This window comes from Nothobranchius furzeri, chromosome 15 (genome assembly GCF_043380555.1).
Source record: "Nothobranchius furzeri strain GRZ-AD chromosome 15, NfurGRZ-RIMD1, whole genome shotgun sequence".
In the NCBI taxonomy this organism is placed as follows: Eukaryota; Metazoa; Chordata; class Actinopteri; order Cyprinodontiformes; family Nothobranchiidae; genus Nothobranchius; species Nothobranchius furzeri.
This window is the reverse complement of record NC_091755.1, coordinates 52,778,211-52,801,296: the sequence shown is the minus strand read 5'-3', so window position 1 is coordinate 52,801,296 and position 23,086 is coordinate 52,778,211. Positions and strand designations below refer to the sequence as shown.

The window sequence follows — 23,086 nt, the reverse complement described above, 5'->3', positions numbered from 1 at the left end:
GTGACACAACGCCTCACCCGCCAGCCAGACCATTATCTGAGAGAAAGACCATTACCTCCCATTAACCGAGAAGAACAGCTTCCAAGGACCCATGCTTTTCCCTAGCTGAGAAAGTAGGGTAATTACGCAAAGAATGGCTTGTTTGGTGAAAAAAAAACAAAAAACAGTGAGGGTAAATCAAACGTATTTGGCTGAGGTTTTAGTTCAAATAGCAGCAAGATTTAGAGGAGCACTGGGGCCATCTGTTCTCCTGAGCCTCGGCCCTCCCGAGGGACGGCAGGGCAAACATAGGCGACTTTGGCTGACTCACGCTGGATTTACACAAATGGCCTTCTGCCTGTGGATCCACGCATCCATCTCTCAATCCCCACCACTCGGCTTCCCCTCCTGAAGGCCTTTGCTGCTCTGACACAGAGTAACTGCCTGTTCTCTCACTCCATCTGGCTTGCCAGAAAACTAAAAGTTGAGCATGTTGGGCGTAAACCACCAATGGCAGATGATAACAAGGGATGAGGAGCTCAACAAAAAAGAAAAAAGAAAAGAAGCGACAGCTCAGACCTACTTAGAGAAAACAACAATTGACACCACAGGAATGCCTGTGTGAAGCAAAGCCATCTGAAAGAGAAAGGAGAATTAGCTGAGGTGTGCTATAAGGAGCTGGGGTGTGTGAGGGAAAACAACAACAAAGGCTGTGGCGGTAAACTAAGAAAATAAGTTGTAGCAAGGGTTTTTATGATGGATTTAGGAAAGATAAACGTGCCTTTTCTAGATTTACCTCAACTTCTTTCTTTTTGATGGTTTTCATAAAAAACTAATATGATGGATTTTGGCTCATAGAAAGAAATCTGAATCTGCTGATGAAGGTTCTCAGTCATCCAGGTCATGGTAATCAGAAAAGCAGTATGAAGAGAAAATTATGAATAACACCTGTCTTTACTGCTGGTTTTAGATTATCCATCCATCCATCCATCCATCCATCCATCCATCATTATGTCCATCCATCCATCCATCCATCCATCATTATGTCCATCCATCCATCCATCCATCCATCCATCCATCCATCATTATGTCCATCCATCCATCCATCCATCCATCCATTCATCCATCCATCCATCCATCTTTACATCATCCACCCAATCAACTCACCAACCAACCAACCATCCATCCATCATTCCATGCATCTGCCCATCCATCCTTACATCCAATCAACCAACCATTCATCCAGCCATCTTTACATCCACCCAGTCAACCAACCAACCATCCATCCATCCATCTTTACATTCATCCAATCAATCAACCGACCATTCGTCCATCTATCCACATATCCATCCTTACATTCAATCAACCAACCATTCGTTTATCCATCAATCTTTACGTCCACCCAATCAACCAACCATCCGGCCATCCATTCATCCTCATGTGCATCCATCCTTACATCCAATCAATTAACCATTCATCCCTCCCTCCATCCATCCATCCATCCATCCATCCAAATTTTACATCAACCAACTGTTCACCCATCCATCCATCCATCCATCCATCCTTAAGTCCAACCAACCATCCATTCATCTAATCATCCATTATCCTCTGCTTATCAGGGATTGGGTCGCAGGAACAGCAGTCTAAGCAGAGAGGCCTAGACTTCTATCTTCAGCCGGCCATCTTGGGCCAGCTGCTCTGGGGGAATCCTAAGATGTTCCCAGACCAGCTGAGAAACCGTCTCTTTGACGTAACCTGGGTCTTCCCTTGGGTCTCTTCCCTGTTGGACGTGCCCAGAAAACTTCACCAGGGAGACTTTAACGAGGTATCCTAACCAGATGCCTAAGCCACTTCAGCTGGCTCCTCTTGATGTGTTTTTGATTATTTCATTTCACAAAGAACAAAGCAATAAAAAATAGTTCCTAAAAAAGCAATGACAAAACTCACCACAGTGTCCCTGGTACTGCACACGTATGTTCTTCTGGTTCTTGCAGGCATGCTGGTGGAGCTCACACTCGTTCCGGTAGTCCTTTCCATCGCTGCCACACACAGTCTGAACTGGTTTGCCATCGCAGCCGAGGGGGCACATGCATTTAGCCGACAAGCCGTCTGAAGACTGGACGCAGGTGCTACCGTAGCTGCAGGTCACGTCAGTACAGGGGTCCTTCAGAGCTGCAGGAACATAACAACAAGGAGAACATCTGTCAGGCAGCAGTGAAAGTGTGCTGAATTCTCTTGTACACCAAAGTGCATCGTGAATGACAGACCTCCTTATCTATGTGGCTGCTCGTGCACTTTTAGAAGCCCAGCACAGTTATTTGAAGAGCTACTTGGCACCCCCAGGTAAAGATGCCACCCAGCTGTCGCCTTGTACCAACAAGTTGTGCTGCTGTCACAAAGTGGCGTGAACTGGAAAGAAGCTTTGCATTTACTACATGTTCTCCACTGCTATGCTTCAACAGTCTTTGATTTTACCCGTTGCAAAGTGACCTTTTGAATATTTACCTTTTTCAAAAATTAAACCAAAGGAGGAAACAGAGAAACTCCCCACACCCACCTCCAGGACGGCCTTCCCACCCTGACTGAGCTCCACACCACTTGTTGCTTTATTCTAATGATGCGTATGCTCCACGACTCCTGGCTGGGGCTTGACAAAAGGCAGCCATGAGATCACAATGGCTGTCATCGCACAGCACGATACATATTTATGACCGTCACCAACAAACATGTCCTCCCATGAGATGCGAGCCGAGCACCGTCAGCCCTCTCGTTTCCTAAGCCTGACTTTTTTGTAATAAATATTTACCAGCGTCTGATTTTATCCCTCTTTTGTTACGAACAGCATCGATGAACTCCATTTAAAGCCGGGGAGTACACGCTGAGTTGCAAAGGGTGCATTTTTGGGGGTATCGGTCCTCGCTCCAGAGACGGTAGCAGAATGTCTTTCTGCCTCCAGGATGGAAAGTCTCTGCCTTGTTAATAAGACATCAGTGTGTGCAGAGATATGTATATTATGAACGTGTGCGGAGACAGGAGAGCTATGAAGAGAACTACTGATCAAAGGACTCCCTACCTTGCCTTCCTCATCTTCATGACACATTTTCCTTTTCTTTTTCCCTCCGTTCTCCTGTCAAGTTCTTTTGAGGTCTGGCGCCTCAGTCTCACTAATGAACACTTTTTTTTTTCATTTCATATTTGTACTGCTGAAGAACTTTGAAACTGCCTCTAGACCTAATTTTATGAGTATCTTCAAAAATAAAGTGCTAAATTACAGCTTCAGCCTAAAGAGACTGGTCGGAAAATGACTCGCTGGAATCCAAAGTGATTACAGAAAATCATAAGTTATTGTGAGCTGCTGATGACAGACTGATGGCTGCCTGCGCGAACCAGATAGCCATTGTGATGCTTTGTGTCTGATCGCGCGAACAATGAGGCGCTGATGACCTCTGGGACACGGCGCTGCCGTAACAACCTTGTTGTATCTGCCGGAGCTATTTGAAATCACAGCAGCAGCTAAAGGCTACACATCCACTACCTGTTTAGCATGTGCAAAACAATAAAGTAAAATCCAGGTCACGCTACATGCTAATAGAAAAATGCTTCTGTAAAACGCAGCTTGTTTGAGTGAAAGCAGCAATAACAGCTGCTGGCTAACAGGAAGAAGATGAGCTTTCTCTGCTCTAAAGGAGGGCTTCTGTTGGTTTTTGCACTAGTAAACGGCATCCTTATTGCACTTTTTGATCTAGCTGAATAATAGCGCATGCTTCCTCTCTGTTCCCAACTTCCTTTCCTCCGAGCGGAGCCGACAAGCAAAGAAGGGCTTAGGAGAGAGAGGGAGAGAAAGAAAGAGAGAGAGAGAGAGAGAGAGAGAGAGAGAGAGAGAGAGAGGCGCTAGAGCGAAGTGGAATAGGAAGAGGAGGTGGAGACTCTTGATTTGAATGCTAACAGGGGCCAATTTGGATATGAAGCGTAGCCTCGATGGGGCGTTAGTGCAGATAAGCCGCCCTTCTCAGACCCAGACAAGCAGACAAATTGCCTGGGCGAGTGTGATAGGTGTAACAAGCACGAATAAAAAAATAAATAAAACATGCCCACTGCAGCAAACCTCTGGGAGTGTTTTTTCCTCATTATTATCATGTGAAAGGTTGCAAAAAGAGAGAAGAAGAAGCAGGGAGCTAAATTAAAGTCAGCGGAGATGTTTTTCACTAAATTAAAATGATCCTCGCCGCCAATTAGTTCGGTCTCCTTTTGCTAGAGTGAAGCGGAGCGAGGGTTAGACGGCCTGGATAATGAGAAAAAGATAAGAATACAGATAGACGGAGTGATAAAGACACAGAGTGACACAGTAGCAGCGAAATCCTTAAATAAGCTCAAACAGCGATGATCTGCTGTTCCTGATAAGGAAAAAACAGAATTAGGAGATATTTTTAGATACCATCTTTGTAGAGAAGATGTTCTTACATTTAATTAGAAACCATAGAATGTGAAATATCATAAAATATGAAATATCACCTTAATGGATCTATGAATAAATTTAACCAAAAGATCGGATCTTTTTATTGCAGGGATTGAGCAACACTTCGTATCAACTCCAAGAAAGAGAGAGAGTCAGGTTTAAAAAGTTAAAAAATTTATTTCTAAACAAATTAAACAAGACTAACTTTAAACACTATGTGATGATGAACTAAGGTGGAGTAAGACTGAGAATGGTGTGTGTGTGAAATACGTTCAGAACCAGCAAAGCCGGAGAAACGATTAGTTCTGATGGGAGTGAAAGGGTGTTTCGCTCTAAGCTTTGGTTGGAGATTATAAAACACATCTGTCGGTCTACGTACCCAGCGGAAGTCCTCGTTTATATCAGGAGGTGTTGAGGTCCAACTTGGACCTTGTCGGGAACCGAAGCCTGTGGCAAAGCCGCAGTTGCCGACCAGTCCCGTCTTGAGATACTCCCAGGTCAAGACAGTTTATTGGCATCAGCGAGACCCTGAAGGGCTGTGATGGTTCAGCTTTTATTCTGAAGGAACCGTTGCAGCAGGTGGAATATGCAACAGATTTAATCCAGCTTGTTGTTAGGTTCTTTTGGCTTTAAGAGGAAAGTTACGGATTGGCCACTCTAGACGATAACTTGTCTAGAACGCTTGGAATTCAAGTTAAGATGACGTGGGGCATAGTTTTATAATTTGGATGTTTTGATTTACTGTCGAATCAGACTTTGGCAACAAAAGGGGATTTACCAAGCACCAACAAAACCACGCCTAGCGTCAGACCTGGAAGGTTCTGATTGGATCAGAAAAAGGAAATGTGTCACGTGACTTTTAGCATTACGTGTGATCAGTCTAGTGTCTAGTTTAAAGTTATATTACTTATTATAGCACTATCATAGTATTATAATATCAAGTAGTTAATATTCGCATTTCACAGATTGATTGAACATTAAGTTTCACATGCTTATTTGGACTAACAAAGTTATTTGAATATTATTAAAGAGAAGAATTCTTCATCTTCTTTCTTGTGCTGTCCGGGGAAGCAACAGTTTAGGAGCACAGAGCATGAGTGGCCTTGGCCCATATCTTGTAGATTAGGCTTGTGTCAGAAACTTATGGTTTTGCTTGGGCAGAGCAAATAGAGCAGGCCCTTTAGGTCAGAAATGGACAATTCATCATGCTACATCTTCTATTTTTTTCAAGAACTTAAAAGATTGATAGATTGGTAATCATGTTTTTTCAGACTAAAATGCAGATTAAGGCACTAGAGTTGAATAGATGACTAATAATGCAGACAGCTCTGCAGTGCAGGCAGCCTCAGCTATGGATTGTTTCTGCAATTATGTTTTTTTAAACTAAATGCACTGTAGAAATCCTACAAACTACCCGAACAAAATGGTTTAAATGCATGTTTATGCAAGTATAGGGAAGTTGGTCTTTAGGTAATTAAAATCTAATTCTTACATGGCATCAAATAGAGAATTAAAAACACAAACAACAAAATATCAAGAGAACAAACTGTCTTTAAATTATTCTGCTTAAAAAAATCAGCCATCTGTAAACAACATTTTCTTTTCTCTGAGCTTCAGCTACTTTCAAAAGGCAATTTGAGCTCCTTTCTGTCATTATTTTGTGTTTATTGGCTCCTTTCACTGAACAAGTGCTCGAGTTCTTTTAATCACAAGCATGCGGTTTGAAAATGGACCGACTTCTTGAGAATTTCTGCACTCAGCAGGTTTCCTGTATTAGAATTAGAAAGCCGGTATTGTCTGACGCTCGGGGACACACTGTGCCTGGACTACCTGTGAGGCTAATTATGAATTAGCATGCCGTATATTCCCAAATGAGGACATGAACATGATCTTAATGTCAAATAAAATGGTGTTTAAATTAGTACAGAAGTCAGTCAGTGATGTGTCGTGGCTGTGGAGGCAGGAAGGGGAATCTGCAGCAAAATTTCTGAATATTTTTATGCTCAGATTCTCTAAAATGATCGTGAATAGAAATAAAATCATTGCAAAACAGTCATGAATACGTGAAAACCAGAAGTTAAATAAGATTTATAATTGAGTTATTTAACTCCTATATATTTTAATTTTAAAGTAGTTTAAGGATATAAGATAATATTATACACTGAAATATCGCAATATTTTGTGTCATGATACTGAACTGACATTAAATAGTAGTGCATCGGTGTTTTTACAGAGAATCCATATGATGCTATTCAAACTCTGGCAGCTAGGTGGCAGAAGTTTTTACTGCCTTCATCACGACGAAATAATGAGATTTTCACACTGGATGTGTCGGAAGTGATATATATCCTATCGCCAGATTCTTCCCAATATACAGCCAAACCTAAACATATTTTCATCACAGGACAAATTTAATTCAAACCTTTTTTTTAATCAGACAAGTATATGCAATTTAAAGCTGCAATGGCAAATCTGCAAAACAAGCTAGCTTTTAAACTCGAGCACGGCCATGGAACTCTTGCCCCTCCTGTCGGCTAGCATTCCTGGGCCACGTCTGCCGGACACCGGAACCCGCATTGCCAGAGTAAACGAGAGAGCGCTAAACACCAGTCGCTGATTTCTAGGTCCAAATATCTTTTACTTACTGCGAACGGAGGACTCGGGTAAACGGTGGTTCGGTGAGATCGACAACCGGATGGTCCAGGTGTTGCTTTTGGTCCGAGCCGTGTTATTGACTGAGGTTTTTAGACAAATGTGAAAGGACTTCATTTGTTTTATTTTTTACGTTGATTATAATTATAGCTACACTGTGGTAGCTATAAGAAGCATGAAAAATGTTTTAAGCTAGCTTGTTTCCAAATTTGCTATTGTAGCTTTAACCCTGTGGAGGCAGGCGTTGCAGATTTGCAACGTTAAAACCTACCTAGCTGGTTACTCCACATACGTGTGTCATGAGCATTTTTTTACTCAGAAGTACCCCTGAAGGACTTAGTTGTTCGTCCTTTTATCAAAACTGATTTTGAGCCTGAGAGGGTTAAAAGGTAAACAAGATTCAAGATGGCTGCCACAGCTAATCACCATTAGCACTATTATGGCTATAGATCAGTCAATTACACAGACACTGAGAGTCATTCACAACACATTTGTCATCTTCAGCCTCTGGAGACGGTTTGTAAAACATCCAATGAACCACTAGATGGATTTTAATGAAGCGCTCAAACACAATCCCTTGATGGTCATCTACATCTTAACTTTGGAGTCAACTACTTTCAAGATGGCTCCCATGGCAAAGGAACCTTAACAGAACACAAATAAATCGCTTCAAAGCAACAACCTGAAGTGGTAGCTGATTTTCCAGGTGTGCTCCACATGTGGGGATTAGAGGTTATTTTCAAGATTGGACCAAAAACCCTAAAACTCCATAATTTCTCATCATGAGATGAGAGAATCTACGTTTAAACAAAGGCAGCAGGTGATGTGCCGGGCCTTCGACTGCTTCGGTGAATAACTAAATGCATTTAATCTGTTAAGAGAACATTTGAGGTCGCTGTCTTGGTTGTCTGCGAACAAACAGTCAGAGAAACTGTCTCAGTCAAAAACCCCACGGTTGTGTTAAATTGCCGAGACAAACCTTAATTTAGTAAAACTAACAGATTTTCACATAATTGAATTAGTTGTGATGAAGTGGCGATCGCAGGTGTTTACATAACAGCGACGCAGCACTCTCTGTGAATGCCCTGAAGCCTCAAATCTCTCTCATTTAGAGAAATGATATAAAAATCTGCATTTTCTTTTCATTTACCTTTAGATACCCCACAAATGCTAATGAACTATTAACTGTAATTATAGTGCTCTTACGTCTATTTCTCCCCTAAAACGTGATATTTTTCCAAGGCCAAGTGAGAATTGAAGCTGCAGAAAGAAGCATCCTAATAACTAAATAAAAAAATGTATAAACTGAATTCTGGGGAATTAATTTGATCACTGCGGAACAAAAACAGTTGCATGTTTGGCTGAAGTGGGCAGAATTACCAGTTGGTGCATGTTTGCATATCAGTTTCTGTCATTTAGCAGTGAGTCCACATCAGATTTACGCAAACTGAAGGATAGAAAATGTTCAGCAGAGCTCAGAAAAGTTGGGTGAAGTCATTTGGATAAATGGGAATTACAGTGATCCCCTCCCCACTTTGATCAGGCAGGCAGGGAGCTGGGCTGCGTTCTGAACCACAGTTTGTAGCAGCAGTTTATTAATGCTTCATTAGGGACTGGGAGCTGTCAGCCCCGTGCTGACTTTACTGGATGCCCTGCCGCCACGGCGACGGCAACATCCAAGATGTGAGTCTGCATGGATTTGTGAAAGCTAGTGCACGTTTACAGGCAGCCATGGAGTTCAGATAAGTCTGCAATGAGCCTGTGATGTGTGTGTGTGTGTGTGTGTGCGCGCGCGTGTGTGCGTGCTCCCTGTTGTGTTGATAGTGATAAAGGAGAATGCAGGGGGTTGAAGAAGCTAATCAAAAGCAATGATGCGATGTGGGGGATGTGGCAGTGTGTGTTCTAATCAAGACCCCCCCCCCCCCCCCCCACACACACACACACACACACACACACACACATGCACACACACTTTCTCAACAGGAGAAGAAGAAGCAGAAAAATAAGAAGTGAAAAGAGAGGAAATGTGGCAGCTGGCTAAAGCAGCAATGCAGACTTTTGGCTGTGGAAAAATAATAATGAAATCTAAATATTCAGGCGTTCTCGTTTAAATTGAAACATTCTAGTGAAATTAGGTTTAGTTCCTATTATTTAAGATATTTTATCAGATCTACATTCCAGCATATTTAAAGGTAAGCCTTTATGCTTAAGCTTGGTTTATGCTTGACGCGTCCGCGAGGTTCGCACGGCTCCGCACGGAAAAGTTGCTTCATTTTAGCAACCACACCCCTCCACTGCGCCTCCGCACAGCCCAAACTTTCCGCACCGCGCACCTAGGAAATGTTCTAACCACGCAGACAGTCGGACGCGGAAAAACATGGCGGACTGGCAAGAACTAGTATGGCAGAGGTTCGTAAATCCAGACATTTGTATGATTCAGCTGTCAAAGGTCACCGTGATCAACATGTTGGAGAGAAATAGCTCGCACTGTCGGAAAAGACGAGGACGCTGTTAAAAAATGCTGGAATGCCATGTTGTAGACAACAGTAATTTTTACTTCTACTATGGTGTAGTATTGGATGCATGCCGTAGAGCTCCATGCTGCCCCCTACAGTTTGGGAGAATATTGGCTCTCCGCAGAGACAAGCCACATGAACCATAAACGCTGCGAGTTGTGAAGCGCGTTCCATCCGCGAGCCGCATCACCAAGTGGAAAGTAAATGCGTCAAGCATAAACCAAGCTTTAGACTCCAAATAACTGATTTGAATTGACAGTAAATAAACAATAATACAGTCAGAATAACAAATAAAATCCTAATGTGCAAATTAAGGGTTTTTATTCTTGCAGTAGAATAATTAAAAATGATCGTTTAAAGTTAAATTAATTAACGTTTCCACAGAAAAACACTTCAAATGATCTTAACCATCTCTTTAATGCTCTATAAGTCATTTTTTTAATAATTCAAGAAAATAAAAGTTTGTGCCAGAAGATTCTCTCCTTCATAACACTCCCTGCTACACAATGTCCCCTTCATTAGCCTTTTAGTGGAGAAAATAAACGGGTTTGAATGTTCAGAAACCAGTTTGTTAACCGGAGGAGAAGCCGACCCACTTCTTTAGGTTTAGTCAAATTCAAAGACTCCAAATGTCCTCTTTTTGTTGGTATATATTACATTTGAATGGACTTATGATGCTTTGAATTCATAATTTATTTATTTGAAAGGGGAAAATCTACAATAATCTTTACACAAATGTGTTAAATATAAATGCACAAAAGTTAACTAAAGGGGACGATTTTTCTCCTAAATTGGATTCGGCGTGAGAAATGAAAAGAAAATATAAATAAATTAAACATAGTCAGGAAAGCAGAAAGACAAGAAGTGGGGATTGAACTGATTTAAATCAAATGTAAGGAAGCGAGGAAAGATTTATAAAATACAACATCAATGAAAAGTTAGTGGGAGAAGGGTGTAAAAGTGAGATAAGGGGAGAAGCTCAGAGTAGGAGCAAGACAGTGAGCATATGGGATGGTCAGAGAGTAAACAGACGCCATCAACAAAAATATGAACGAGTCTGCAGCCAGATAGCCAAACAAAGAGGAGGAGGAGCAGAAGGCAGGGAGCGAGAGGGAAGCCAAAAGGATTGAGTCACACACACCTCTCCAACACACACTTTCTATACACCGATGACTGGAAGACGATCCTTTCTTTGTGTTTGATGTTGTTCTTCAAAGAGCTCCACTGAACTGCAGCTGTTGCTCTCTTTTACCCCAGTCGCTGTGCTACCCTTGAGAGGAGAAAACGAGCCACAAAGAGGCCGACACCGCTCGCGACTTCGGCGAAGCGAAGTTTAAAGGAAGTCCGGACTCACTCTAGAGTCAAGTTCAGGGAGAGACGAGGACGAGGACAAAGGCAATGTTGTCCAAAAGCAATCTGTGATTAAAAACCTATGAAGGCAGATGACAGAGCACGATGAAGCCAACCCGCTGATGCTTTCTTTCTTTTTTTCAGCAAAGCTGTCATTTTCCAGTAGCAGATGTCTCACGCTTGAACGATGCAGTAAAGCACAGGTGTGGTGCTGAAATGACTTCACAGGACCCATTTATTCTGCTGAGTGACGCTCTGAAGACGGGACGGGATTAAATCGTCTGAAAGCGGCATTTATCACAAACACACAATCGTGCTCAAGCTTCACTGAAGCACAAAGCTACAAAAACTCCTCAAATGAAGTCATAACGAATATCAAAGACCTTTTAAACTGGCCGTTGTAATCAAGGCAAAGTTACATTGTTAAAGCAACTTAAAAATGCTTAAATGAGACCCTGCTCTATGATAATGTGGGTAATCTTTTATAAGATTATAAAATACCTCCCCTGCAGTAGGGTTTCCTGGTATGGGGGCCACAATATTTGTAGAGTATTAGTCCAAAATCCTTACACAAGATTTCATGCCGGAAGTCCCCATGTGGCTTATTGGTGCCACTAGTGTTTGAATTTAGCATCTCATCCACCAATAATCTGATCACCGCGCAAAAGGACAGACGAGTAACAGGACAGAGGCTCTTCAGGAGACCAATCAGATTTCAGCGGCCCTGTCCTAGAACCGCCAATGCTGCCCTGGTCTCTACAGCTACATGAATCATCCACATGAGGCTGGAGAGTTGACCAATAGATTTGTGTATCCACAAAAGGAGTCAGTCAAAGAGAAGTGCCCAACTCCCCAGCGGACTGCGTGGTGACGCCATAAGAAGCCGGAAGTTTGCAATGGAGCAACAAAAATGAGTAACAGAGCCTGGTTTATGCTTCTCCGTCAGCTCCGCAAGGGACAGACTCGCACGGATTGACGGAAGCGTTTTGCTCTTTTACTTCTCCGTCTCCTGGAGAGTGTTGCAAAGCAATTGCCCGGCAGGACAACAGAGGGCATAGCGCTGTTCTTTGGTATCCTGTCATGTATCGGTCCAAGATCGTGTGTTTATTTTGTGTTTTTTGTGTATATAAGAGACTTTTAACACGGACATATTTGTCTCTCATTCTCCCACCGCTTCATGCGCTCCCCACCTCTAAACCCACGTTTCCTGTTATTTCCGTCCACAAATAAAACGCTTGCTGCGCATCTTTTCACTCCTCCAGTCACGGGAGAATTAAACGTTCATGTTTTTAGAGTTTTTTCGCGAGGTATTCTTCAAGCTTCTCCGTGTCTGCCGCTAGTTAAACTCGGCTCTCTTTGCAATGGCGGCGCTGTAAACAACAGCGGCGTCCTGACCAATCACAAGCTTGCGTAATCCGTCTCGTTCGACGGATGTTTAAAAAAGTGGGCTCGACTCCGTACGTACTTGCGTGCCCTACGCAAGGACGGATAATGGCGTTGCGTGTCTCCGCACTGACGCAGACGGAGAAGCATAAATCAGGCTTAACCAAAGAAACAGTCTTTCTGCTAAACTCACCGCGAGACGTTTACGACAGCTGAGCAGACGTTACAGATGGAGGAAGCTTCATGATTTAAAAGGACAGAAACTTTATTGTATTTTACAGAATTGCTACCAAAATTGTATTTAAAGAAAATAAATAAAAGTGCAGAAGCTAATGTTTTGCTAGCTGGAACGCTAACTCGACCAGGAAGTCTGTAAACTTCACGCTAACTTTGGAAGGGGAAGTTATCTTTGGGCTGCATGGTGGCGCAGTGGTTAGCACTGTTGCCTCGCAGTACGAAGGTTGCAGGTTCGAAACTCGGCTGCGGCCTTTCTGCGTGGAGTTGCGTGTTCTCCCCATGCATGCGTGGGTTTCCTCCGGGTACTCCGGTTTCCCCCACAGATCACAACATGCCCTATAGATTATAAATTGTAAGTTGCTTTGGATAAAAGCGTCTGCTAAATAAATAAACATGAACATAAAACAAGATATGTGAATTATGAGCAATCGCCAAGAAAAAAAAACAAGCTTCATCATTTCTTCCTTTCAAAACGTGTTTTATGGAACATTTTACACAATTATGATCATTTTTCTTCATTTAAAATACTCTAATAAACCTTTTCAGCTCCAGAAACCATCCAGTTGACAGTGATGTGACAACATGTTGTCATATAAGACTTTGGTTAATGAAAACAATCTAAAGAGAACAAAAAAAGTGTCTTTAACCCTCGATCTATGTGAAAAAGCATCAGTATTCATATGGACCAAAAGCTGTGGAAAAGTCCTAAAAGTGCCTTAAAACACAGAGAGCGCAGGTGGGTATGCCATTAATGGCTTCACAGTTTGCTTCATTAAGACCAGAATCCCACCTAATCAATGATGCATTCATGTGGCCTTAAATCATGTTTTAAATTAGGCATCACTGGTCAAAGCAGTCACATAAAACTGATCAGACCCAGTTTGCAGCTCGGCTTTGCAGCCAAACGTTAACCACAGGCATGATTCACTGATAAAACAATGGCATTTGCATGTAAAATTGTTTTGTAAAAAATCAGCAAAAGAGCTTTTGTGTCCGTAATCTGACAGAAGAGATGAAACACTCCGCCTGAAATCAATGAACTTCCCTCAGAGAGACGTGAGATGAGAATGCCATCCCTGCCCCGGAAACAGGAATAAAGACTGGTGTGGACTCGGTGGAACGTGTGCTGCGGGTTTCCTTTCATTAGCGCCTGATTAAGGGAAGCCGTCAGTGGTGGGGAGCCAAAATGAGCACTGATGTGCAACCAAGAGTTGGCTAATCAAACTTGGCCTTTGCCATAAAGACACTTACTAATGAATGATGGCCGCCAGGCGCGATGTGCTGTTCTGAGCCACTACGAAGACCGTTTCAGTAGGTATAAACACAGGTGTGTGTGCGTGTGTGTCTACTTTACAGTATCAACAAACCCTTCACGTGGATGTCCAAAAAGCTGAAAGTCGGATAATTAACATTTCTCCGTCTTCTTTATATTAATGTAAATAAACGTCTCTGATAGTTAAGTCAGCAGCGGATATTATGAGGGGAGATCAATTATTTATAGCAATAATAAGCACAAAAACAATCATAACTCTAATAAAAGTCTTTATTTTCAGGAGTTGCTAAAAATATTAAAGAACATGATCAAAAAGACGCATTACGCAGCTGAAACGTCAGTGTTTTGACAGACGTCTCACAGCTCATAGCTTGTTAAAAGAGCCCAAATCTGGAAAAATCTGAGCAAAAAGTCATGATTTTCACAGCTGCCGTCATTACTTTTGGGTAAACTGAGACATCAGAGATGCATAAAGCTCATCACCAGATAAACGAGGAATCACCTCCCGCCAGCGGAGACTGAAAACACGCAGTAATGACGGCGATGCAACAAAAGGCTGACGATTAATGACCAGAAACCTGACAAAGTTCCAGTGGATTAGGATTGAAAATGAATGATTAGAAAAAAACTAAGTGCTGTTTGTGAATCTGAGTACACAATCAGATAAACAGCTCAAACATAGGACACTATTTTACATGATGACTATTTCATTTACGCTATCCTGATAGGAGACGGACGCCGGAGGAGCAGGCAGACATGACATTTATTCAGAGCGAACAGGAGATAGAAATAATGATGATTGATTCCTTTTCTGGAAACTATTCGTACGTCTGGCAGGCTTCATGAGTGCACGCTTATCTCGCTAATTGTGCCGACAACAAATCTATATCAGAGTTTTACAAACTCAACTCACTTTGTAGATAATTAAAAAACAGTGCAATGCACTTACGGTTTTTAGAAAGTTAGAATAAAATTAATTAGAAACCAGTAGGAAGTCCAAACTGTTGCCAGAGGAAATCGATACGTGTATTTGGCAACGCTGATCAGATGAAGCAAAACGAGCGACGTCCAATCTGCCTTATCAATAGGCCGTGGATTACGGGTCTTTTTAGGTGTTAAATTTAATTCAATACAGTCATTTGAATTCCAGAGTCAGTACAAAAAGCTAAAGTATTATAGTTATATATTAGTAAGGTTTCTGCCTTTGTCTAGTGGAGAGAAAAGACGTAATATTTGATCAAATGTTTAAATTTTAGTGAAAATACTTGAGGTAATAATGTTGTTAAAGCCGAACCTGTGCAGTTCTGAATCATGTGTTGTTGCTACACTGCAAAAACTCATTTTCAAGAAAGTAAGAAAGTTGACATTTTCACTCATTTTTTTTGTCTAAAAGAAAATAATTATTATCGATAAAAACAGCTATTTCAGCTAATGACACTTGGCATTCTCTTCCTTAAAAATGGCCTGTATTTGATATAGCCTCTTCCAGGAGCCCCCCAAGGTGCTTTACAACACAACCAGTCATTCATCCATTCACACACACATTCACATGCTAGTAGGGATGACCTACGATGTAGCTACAGCTGCCCTGGGGCGCACTGATGGAGGCGAGGCTACTGAGCACTGACGCCACCAGCAGGTTAAGTGTCTTGCCCGAGGACACAATGACAGCAACAAACTGAGTGGGGCTTGAACCTGCAACCTTCTGATCACGGGGCGAGCACTTAACCCATGTGCCACCGTCGCCCCAACTAAATGGTAACTGGCTTGTATTTGATGTAGCGCCTTCTAGAGTCCTGGAGCCCCCCAAGGCGCTTTACAACACAACCAGTCATTCATCCATTCACACACACACTGGTGGGGATGAGCTACGATGTAGCCACAGCTGCCCTGGGGCACACTGACAGAGGCGAGGCTGCAGAGCACAGGCACCACCGGTCCCTCCAACCACCACCAGCAGGCAACGTGGGTTAAGTGTCTTGCCCAAGGACACAACGACAGCGACAGACTGAGCGAGACTCGAACCTGCAACCTTCCGATTACAGAACTACTAACAACTAATTAAAATGGATAACAGTATCAACTATGACAACGAGTCACCCTCCATTATGGATTTATTATTTAGGCTCAGTGGGAAACATTTGACCTTTTGTACATCCGACTGAAACCTGCGAGCACAGCAGCCAACACACACCTGTGCTCTTGCTCCAAAGACAGGTTTCTTCATCTTTTATTATTATTTTTTAACACCTCTCAATCCTGATCTTGCAGGACAACACTGTGCTGAAATTCTCACCTCCCACTCAGTTAACTGCATTCTCACTCCCCGCTAACGCGTAAGCGGCGTCTCATTAGTTTGCTAACATGAACACCAGCTGTACTTTGGCACCTGATGACCTAAATCAATAACCTCTGAATGACTTCATCTGGGCTCTGAGACGAGACGGTCGATTCTCCGACGCATACGGCTTGAATCTGCGTGGGCGAGTACCTCAACAGCTGGTCGAGTGGGGTGGGGGTGGGGGGAGGGGAGGAAAAAATAGTCAAACATTGAGAAAGTTTAACATCTGTTTGCTTGTTTCACATCAGCGCTGGTGGGATTTAAAATCAATCTCCCACCGGAGTAAAGAAGCGTCTAATTTGCCTTCCACTGCCAGCGAGTGAACAGCGTTACTCCGGGGCATAAAAACAGTCGATGGACTGACTTAAATAAGGAACAAGACAGCAGGAAATACACAGTAATGAAGTGGCCAATTTTAAAGGAGTTCAATTTTCAAAAATCCTAAACAGCCACAAGGATCTGAAGGAAAACTGTAGCAAATCATGGCTAAAGGAACATTTCTGTTGCTCTCCTGACTGTGTTCTTGTTCCGTCCCAAATAAAATACAGTAAAATATCCTCCCTTGACTGCTGAGCCAGTAGATTTCCTTATGTTCTCCACACTGCTCTGCTTTTATTATTTTCAATCCTCTCCCGTCTCTCTCGGAGCATATGCAGTGAAAATAACAAATAAAAAATGTATTATTCAGGAGAAGCCAAACGCATAAATACATTAAAAGTCTGAAAATACAACCCCTCGTCTGGGATGAAGCAGGTGTGTGTGTGTGTGTGTGTGTGTGTATATATACATTTTTTTTCCTCCACTTAGACCGGTGACTGACGGGGAGATGAACGGGAAGACAGGATTTGTCTTATGAGTATCAGCGGCTGCAGATGAGTGGAACAGCAAGTAAAGATGGATGGAGGATCCCAGCAAAGCCCATTTTCATCTCTTTGTGTGTGTGTGTGTGTGTGTGTGTGTGTGTGTGTGCGTGGGTGCGTGTGTGTGTATATGCATGTGTGTGTTAACTAAAATGTATTTGCAAACTGCCTGCAGTAGGTGTATATTTCGCTAAATGTGCCTGCGTGTATGCAAGTTCATGCACAGGGGTATAAATACATTGTCAAAACACACACACACACACACACACACACACACACACACACACACACACACGGTCGGTTTGTCTGGTTCTTCATGTTATGGTTATGAATACCAAGCCAGAGTCAATGCCCCAGGGAAATGAAAGCACGAAAGCCGAGTTATTTACTATGACCTCTCGCTCTGTGTGTCTGTTCGTGCATGTGTGTGTGTTTAAGTGTGTGTGTGTTATGTATGAATAAATGCATTTAGCAATCACCCTGGAGAAATTTGATTAGTTTCTACATTTGTGCGAGTCTGTTGCTAACGACGAGAGAAGCAGCAAAAAAAATGAAATAAACAGATTCTGTCCTAAAGCCTTAAAACGGTGACCGAAAGAGAAAAGTGATGGAGAAGGGAAAGGGAGGAGAAAAGTGGTGAGGGGTGACTTTTTTAGGGGGGGGGGGGGTGCTGATCAAACACAAGGAAGTAATAAAAAAAAGCAACATGGAGAGATGAAAATAAACCAAAGGATGAAGGAAAGGAGGCAGGAAAAAAATGAAAAAAAAAAAAGCCTAAAAGGAGAGAAAAATGGATGAAAACTAAAAATATCAAGTCAGAGGATGAAAAATGAGGAATAAAGAAGAAAACTGGAGGAAGGAAGACAAAGAGGAGAAAAGGGAATGCAGAAATAAGAACACATGGGAAGGTACAGAGGATTTCTGTCAGCAGAAAACTGTTATCATCTGTGGAAAAGAGAAGAAGTCATCTGAAGTACACAAAGCTATCATCACCAGTCTGTTGTCGCCGATGGCAGCCTGACATGTCACCGTGGTAACAAAAGCTATTGTCAGGGCACGGGCAGAAGAAGAGGGTCTGCTGGAGGTATGGAGCAGGTTGGCCTTGATTGCTTCTCCAGCCCCAGAATTAGAACCCTTCAGTCCCAGTCAGCTTTGGGTCCGACAAGAGGATGAGTCAGAGCTTTACTGGGACCAGACAGAGCGTCTTAGTAGGACAAAAGACCAAATGCACAGGTGGGAGGGACAAGCCGAGGCTACTTTTATTTTGGGTCTGAGAGAAACCTCTTACTGAACAAAAGATTAAAGCAGCAATCTGGAGTTTTCCCCAGTAAAGGAATACATATGATTTATTTAGTAATCCGTAATAGCCTTACGCTGAATTGTGATATAATAACACGATACAAGTGATGCACAGAAAGTTTTTATTTTGGCACACATTCATTCAAATAACAATATAGTTATAATAAGTAGGCTTTTGTCAAAATATCATGTTAAATCCTTCAATCAACTTTATAAAAAAAATAAGTGGAATTTTAAAGATTTGAAAATATTTCAATACGATTCTGTCTTCTCTGCACAACAAAGTGACCGTGTGTATTTTTTCCTGGTGATGGGGGGCAGTACATACCTAAATCATTGCAAGTAAGCAGTATTTTTGTGTTGGAGTAAAGCCTGATTCATGCTTCTCCGTCAGCTCCGCAAGGAACAGACACGCACGGATTGACGGAAGCGTTTTGCTCTCATACTTCTCCGTCTCCTGGAGAGTGTTGCAAAGCAATTGGCCGGCAGGACAACAGAGGGCGTAGCACTGTTCTGTGGTATCCTGTTGTGAGTGGCTGGTGCTCCACATTTTTCCTTCTTGGGTCAATGATGATTTATTGGGTTTGTTGGTTTTCAGGGTCAGGTTGTTAGCTGTACACCAGTACGCCAGCTGCTGCACTTCTTCCCTGTACGCTGACTCATTTCCCTGGCTGATTAGGCCTACCACGGTTGTGTCATCAGCAAATTTAATGATAGCGTTGTTGTTGTGGTGGGCTTACAGTCATGTGTATACAGGGAGTACAGAAAGGGACCCAGCACGCAGCCTTGTGGGGCTCCTGTGCCTCTGTGTTTAAAGCTTAAGTATGCATGATAGGAGGTATGTGATGTTAGTTACCTAAAATTATTGAGTTTGTATTTGTATTTTTTTTTGGGGGGGGTGGGGTGGGGGGTTCGTATTTTGGAATTAGTTTGTATCATTATCGGACATTGAGAGTTGGCCTATGTTGGTATATTGGTAAAAAAAATTAAGCCACTATTGTAAACCCTTAATTTGAAATATATAATCCTAATGCACCAAGATGTTTAAAAGAAAATCCCACTTTCTATTATTCCTCATATTAGCAGTTAGCGAATGTATTTGTGCAATGATGAACATTAGACTGCCACCTGCTGGTGACACTTAAAACCATTTGGGGCCTGATTTAACTTCAGTTAACAGGTTTGGACGCAACCTTATGCTAGTCTCCTTTAAAAGTGTGGAACACTGAAAAAACGTTTAATAAATATTATCATAATCGGTCACTTGGACTTTTCATGCAGGCTGAACTGTCACTTAACATTCATGGACTCACCCATCATGACTCACAACGCGGAAGCCTGTTGTTGGTTTGGCAATCCAGGAAGCAGCAGAGAACGTCTCAGCTAGTAGAAGCTAACTGCTAGCATTAGCAACTCTACAACACAGCAAAACTCCTCGAGGAGCCAGTGGTAGCGCCACGTTGCTGTTATCCAAACCGAGGCGAGATGTCCAAATATCAGAAAATAAGACTCCAAAACCCGCCGTCTGAAGCTCCGCTGTGAAGTTCTAGTTCCTGGAAATGGTGCACCAGTGTTTCAACCCTCCCGAGTATGACTTGCAAGGCATTCCTTCCGAATAGAGACCACTGCTTATGTCTTGACTAAACGAGTGTTCCACACCTTTAATTGATATTTCAAGAGTTTTGGAAAGAGTTACAAAGAAAAAAATTTACTCCATCTGTAGTTTTCTCTGTAAAAATTTTAACAAAATTTAAAAAGAATCAATAACAAGACCAAGTTCACTTCTTCCTAGGTCACACTGTCTGCAATCTTTCAGAGGATTTCTGGGGTATTCAATGTTTTTTTTTTCCTGCGAGTACACACAAGTGTGTAAGCACAGCAGATACAGTAAAGCTTTTCTATAGCTCAAAAAAGATTAGACTAGCAGCAAAGAAGTGCCATGTTGGCAGTGAGCTCTCAAGAACACATATGCGCACTCACAAAATCAATCTCCAGTGATCACTCTTTCAAGCCGCAGACAGCCTGACCCACTAGCACAGCGCACCTCCACCTTTTTCATATTACTTGTTGCACTCCTCTGAAGAAAAAGAAGAGAAGAAGTAGAGAAGACTGAGAAGTTCACGTTCCACTAGACTGGCCACACAAGATGAGTTCTGCAGCAGTTCTGTGGATCTCTCAGGGAAACGGAGTGTATTTACCACTCTGCACCAAGTTCAATATTAGGAGAGCCAACATGATGCACATTCCCTAGCTGATTGTAGGACGTGCACGCCCACGCCCACCCACCCACACACACACACACACACATACACACACACAAACACACAATCACTGGCTCAAATGTCTCTCTGTAGCACAAAGTGCTTCTTTCTTTTTGAAGTCTTCCTTTTTTTCCGTCCTCTCACATCGTTGTATTATCAAGCATTCCTGCTGGGCCAATTAAAACGCAGCTTCTTCTTTTAATTTTGATAATATCTGAGGCCATTATGTGCTCAACGCCTGCCTGCTTGACCTGCGGAAATGTAACCCCACGGATCCCAAAATCATTCATCTCGGAAAATAAGGGAGATAATGAAGAAGCAGGACTGGAGCTAGTTAGAGCCATTAAGGGGCAGGTTATGAATATCAGAGTGGAGGACTTGAGGCGGGGGGGGGGGGGGGGGGGGGGGGGCTTGACAACATGTGGGTCATTTAGTCCTGTCCTCAGGTGGGAACTTAACCTAATAACTTCAATGTCCTATTAGACAATTCAGTGTTAAGAGTCGGTGCTAAGCGGCTCTTTCCAAATACAGTCAAATGTGCAGACAAGGTAAAAAGATGAAAACCACAGTAGGAGTAAAACAGATAACATTTGTGGTTTGTTGTACTTTTCCATTGGAATTTGAATAAGGTGCTCAACTTAAAATAACACATTTATAAGATGCTGATTCTGGTGTTATTCGTTTGTTTCTATTCGTTTAATATATAAATGGTTACTTGAAATCATTTATATTGTTCGAATAAAATATTTGCTTGCTAGGATATTGATGCCTACAGCAAGGTTATTTGAAATGGAGCATGTTTACCTCTGCGTTGTATCGCATCTCTTCTTCTTGTTCTGTTTCCTGTTAATGCTTGAAAAAAAAACTTCACCAGTCTAGAGATTCCCCCATATAATTTCTGTTAAATTACAGAATTATGGGGAGCTAAGGTGAGCCCGGCTCCCCCCAAAAGGGTGATGGGTACCCCCCAAAGTCCTCAACTGACACACAACGAGAGAGCCCGAAAAATGATCCAGTTTCGATTACGTTACATTATTTACATTAACTCTCAACGTGCCGGGACTTCTTGCCATGTGTACCATTGTCCACCCGCCCCCAAACACCAATAGAATTATAATTCCATAGAATTATAATCATTGCAGCTGTTTCATATTTGGGACTAGCTTTCTACTTCGGTGTTGCGAGCCTCGTGTTGTGGACACGGGGCCACTATGCTCCTTCATGTTCATGATTCTCTGTTTCTATGATTATAACCCAGGAACTTGCTGGGAAAATGTTGTGTAGGCTCGAAACAACCATCCTAGTTTCTAGGGCTGGGGGTAAATGATTATTTTAAAAACGATTATTCTGACGATTATTTTATCGAATAGTCGAATACTCTAATGACTATTTAGACGATTAATCTAGTGATTATTTTTCTATTGAACAATTAATAAAAACCAGAAAATCTCAAATAAATCCCTCAAAAAAATTGATAAGTTGTTACTGTAAGAGCATAAACACTACAGACCTTCCATTTTGTATAACACTACTTTTATTGTGTTGGTTGGTTATGTTCTGGTGACGTGTAGAACTTGGGAGTGCAGGCTGCTGCCTGAGAGGTGGTTTGTTTTGGTCACTTATGTGCGTGAGGCGAGTGGTGTTACGACTCTTCCTGGGGAGTTTGGCTCGTGTGCAAAAAGGAAGGGACAATAACACGGGATTTAAAAGTTAAAATGATGATCGGGTTTATTTACAACTACAAAAAAAAACATAAATCTTTCCATCCACAGGTTGGGAATAATAAAACTAATTCTGTCTGTGGGGAATTAAAACAAAAGTACAAATAAGTAGGGATGTCCCACTGGGCAAAGATTACTGGGTTCTGGACCAAAATAAGGATCTCCAAAGGTCCAAACTCTAAACTGGGCGGTTAAACCAAACTCACAGTGATATTTTAAACTAAACTGAAAACCCACAACACTCTAAATGTAATAAAAGGGAGATCTGCACCACAAAAAAGATTAACTCTAAACCAAAACGTAACAGCTTATCCAAACGCAAGAAGCTGTTAGCGAAAATGCTAACAGTAGCTTTACCAACGTTAAGTTCAATTTACCAAGTTTAAATAAACCAAAAACACCCAGCAGCAAACAGACCAGCACGGAGGAGAGACTGCTACCACCAAAACAGCTCTCCTCATGTCTGAAAGAAGCTCCTTTATGAAGGGAGAAACGCTCCCGGTGATTTTCTACATCTGCAGTAGAGACAGAGCAGCGCATCTGACCCCGGAAGTTGTTGTCCGTTGCTGGGAGACAAAGGCGGGCAAAACAGGAAAGGAATCTAGTAACAGACGGATATTGTTCCGGGTCTTTGTTGGAGATGTTAGTGAAGGCGGAGAAGAGGGCGAACTAGAGGAAAAACAGGCAGATTCCTCCTCTACTTACAAACTCCTGGGGATGCAACAAGTGGGCGTGGTGCGTCGACTACCGGATCTGAT

The 23,086-nt window shown here is 42.3% G+C and overlaps 1 protein-coding gene across 12 annotated transcripts in view; it reads right to left on the bottom strand.

The window, feature by feature from the left end:
- agrn (agrin) overlaps positions 1-23,086 on the bottom strand; it is a 391,168-nt gene that overhangs the window by 121,767 nt on the left and 246,315 nt on the right. For all 12 annotated transcript variants that reach the window (XM_054746151.2, XM_054746154.2, XM_054746157.2 and 9 more), the window contains one exon: positions 1,927-2,151. In XM_054746151.2, the coding sequence (XP_054602126.2) occupies positions 1,927-2,151 (225 nt within the window). The remainder of the gene's footprint in view (positions 1-1,926; positions 2,152-23,086) is intronic.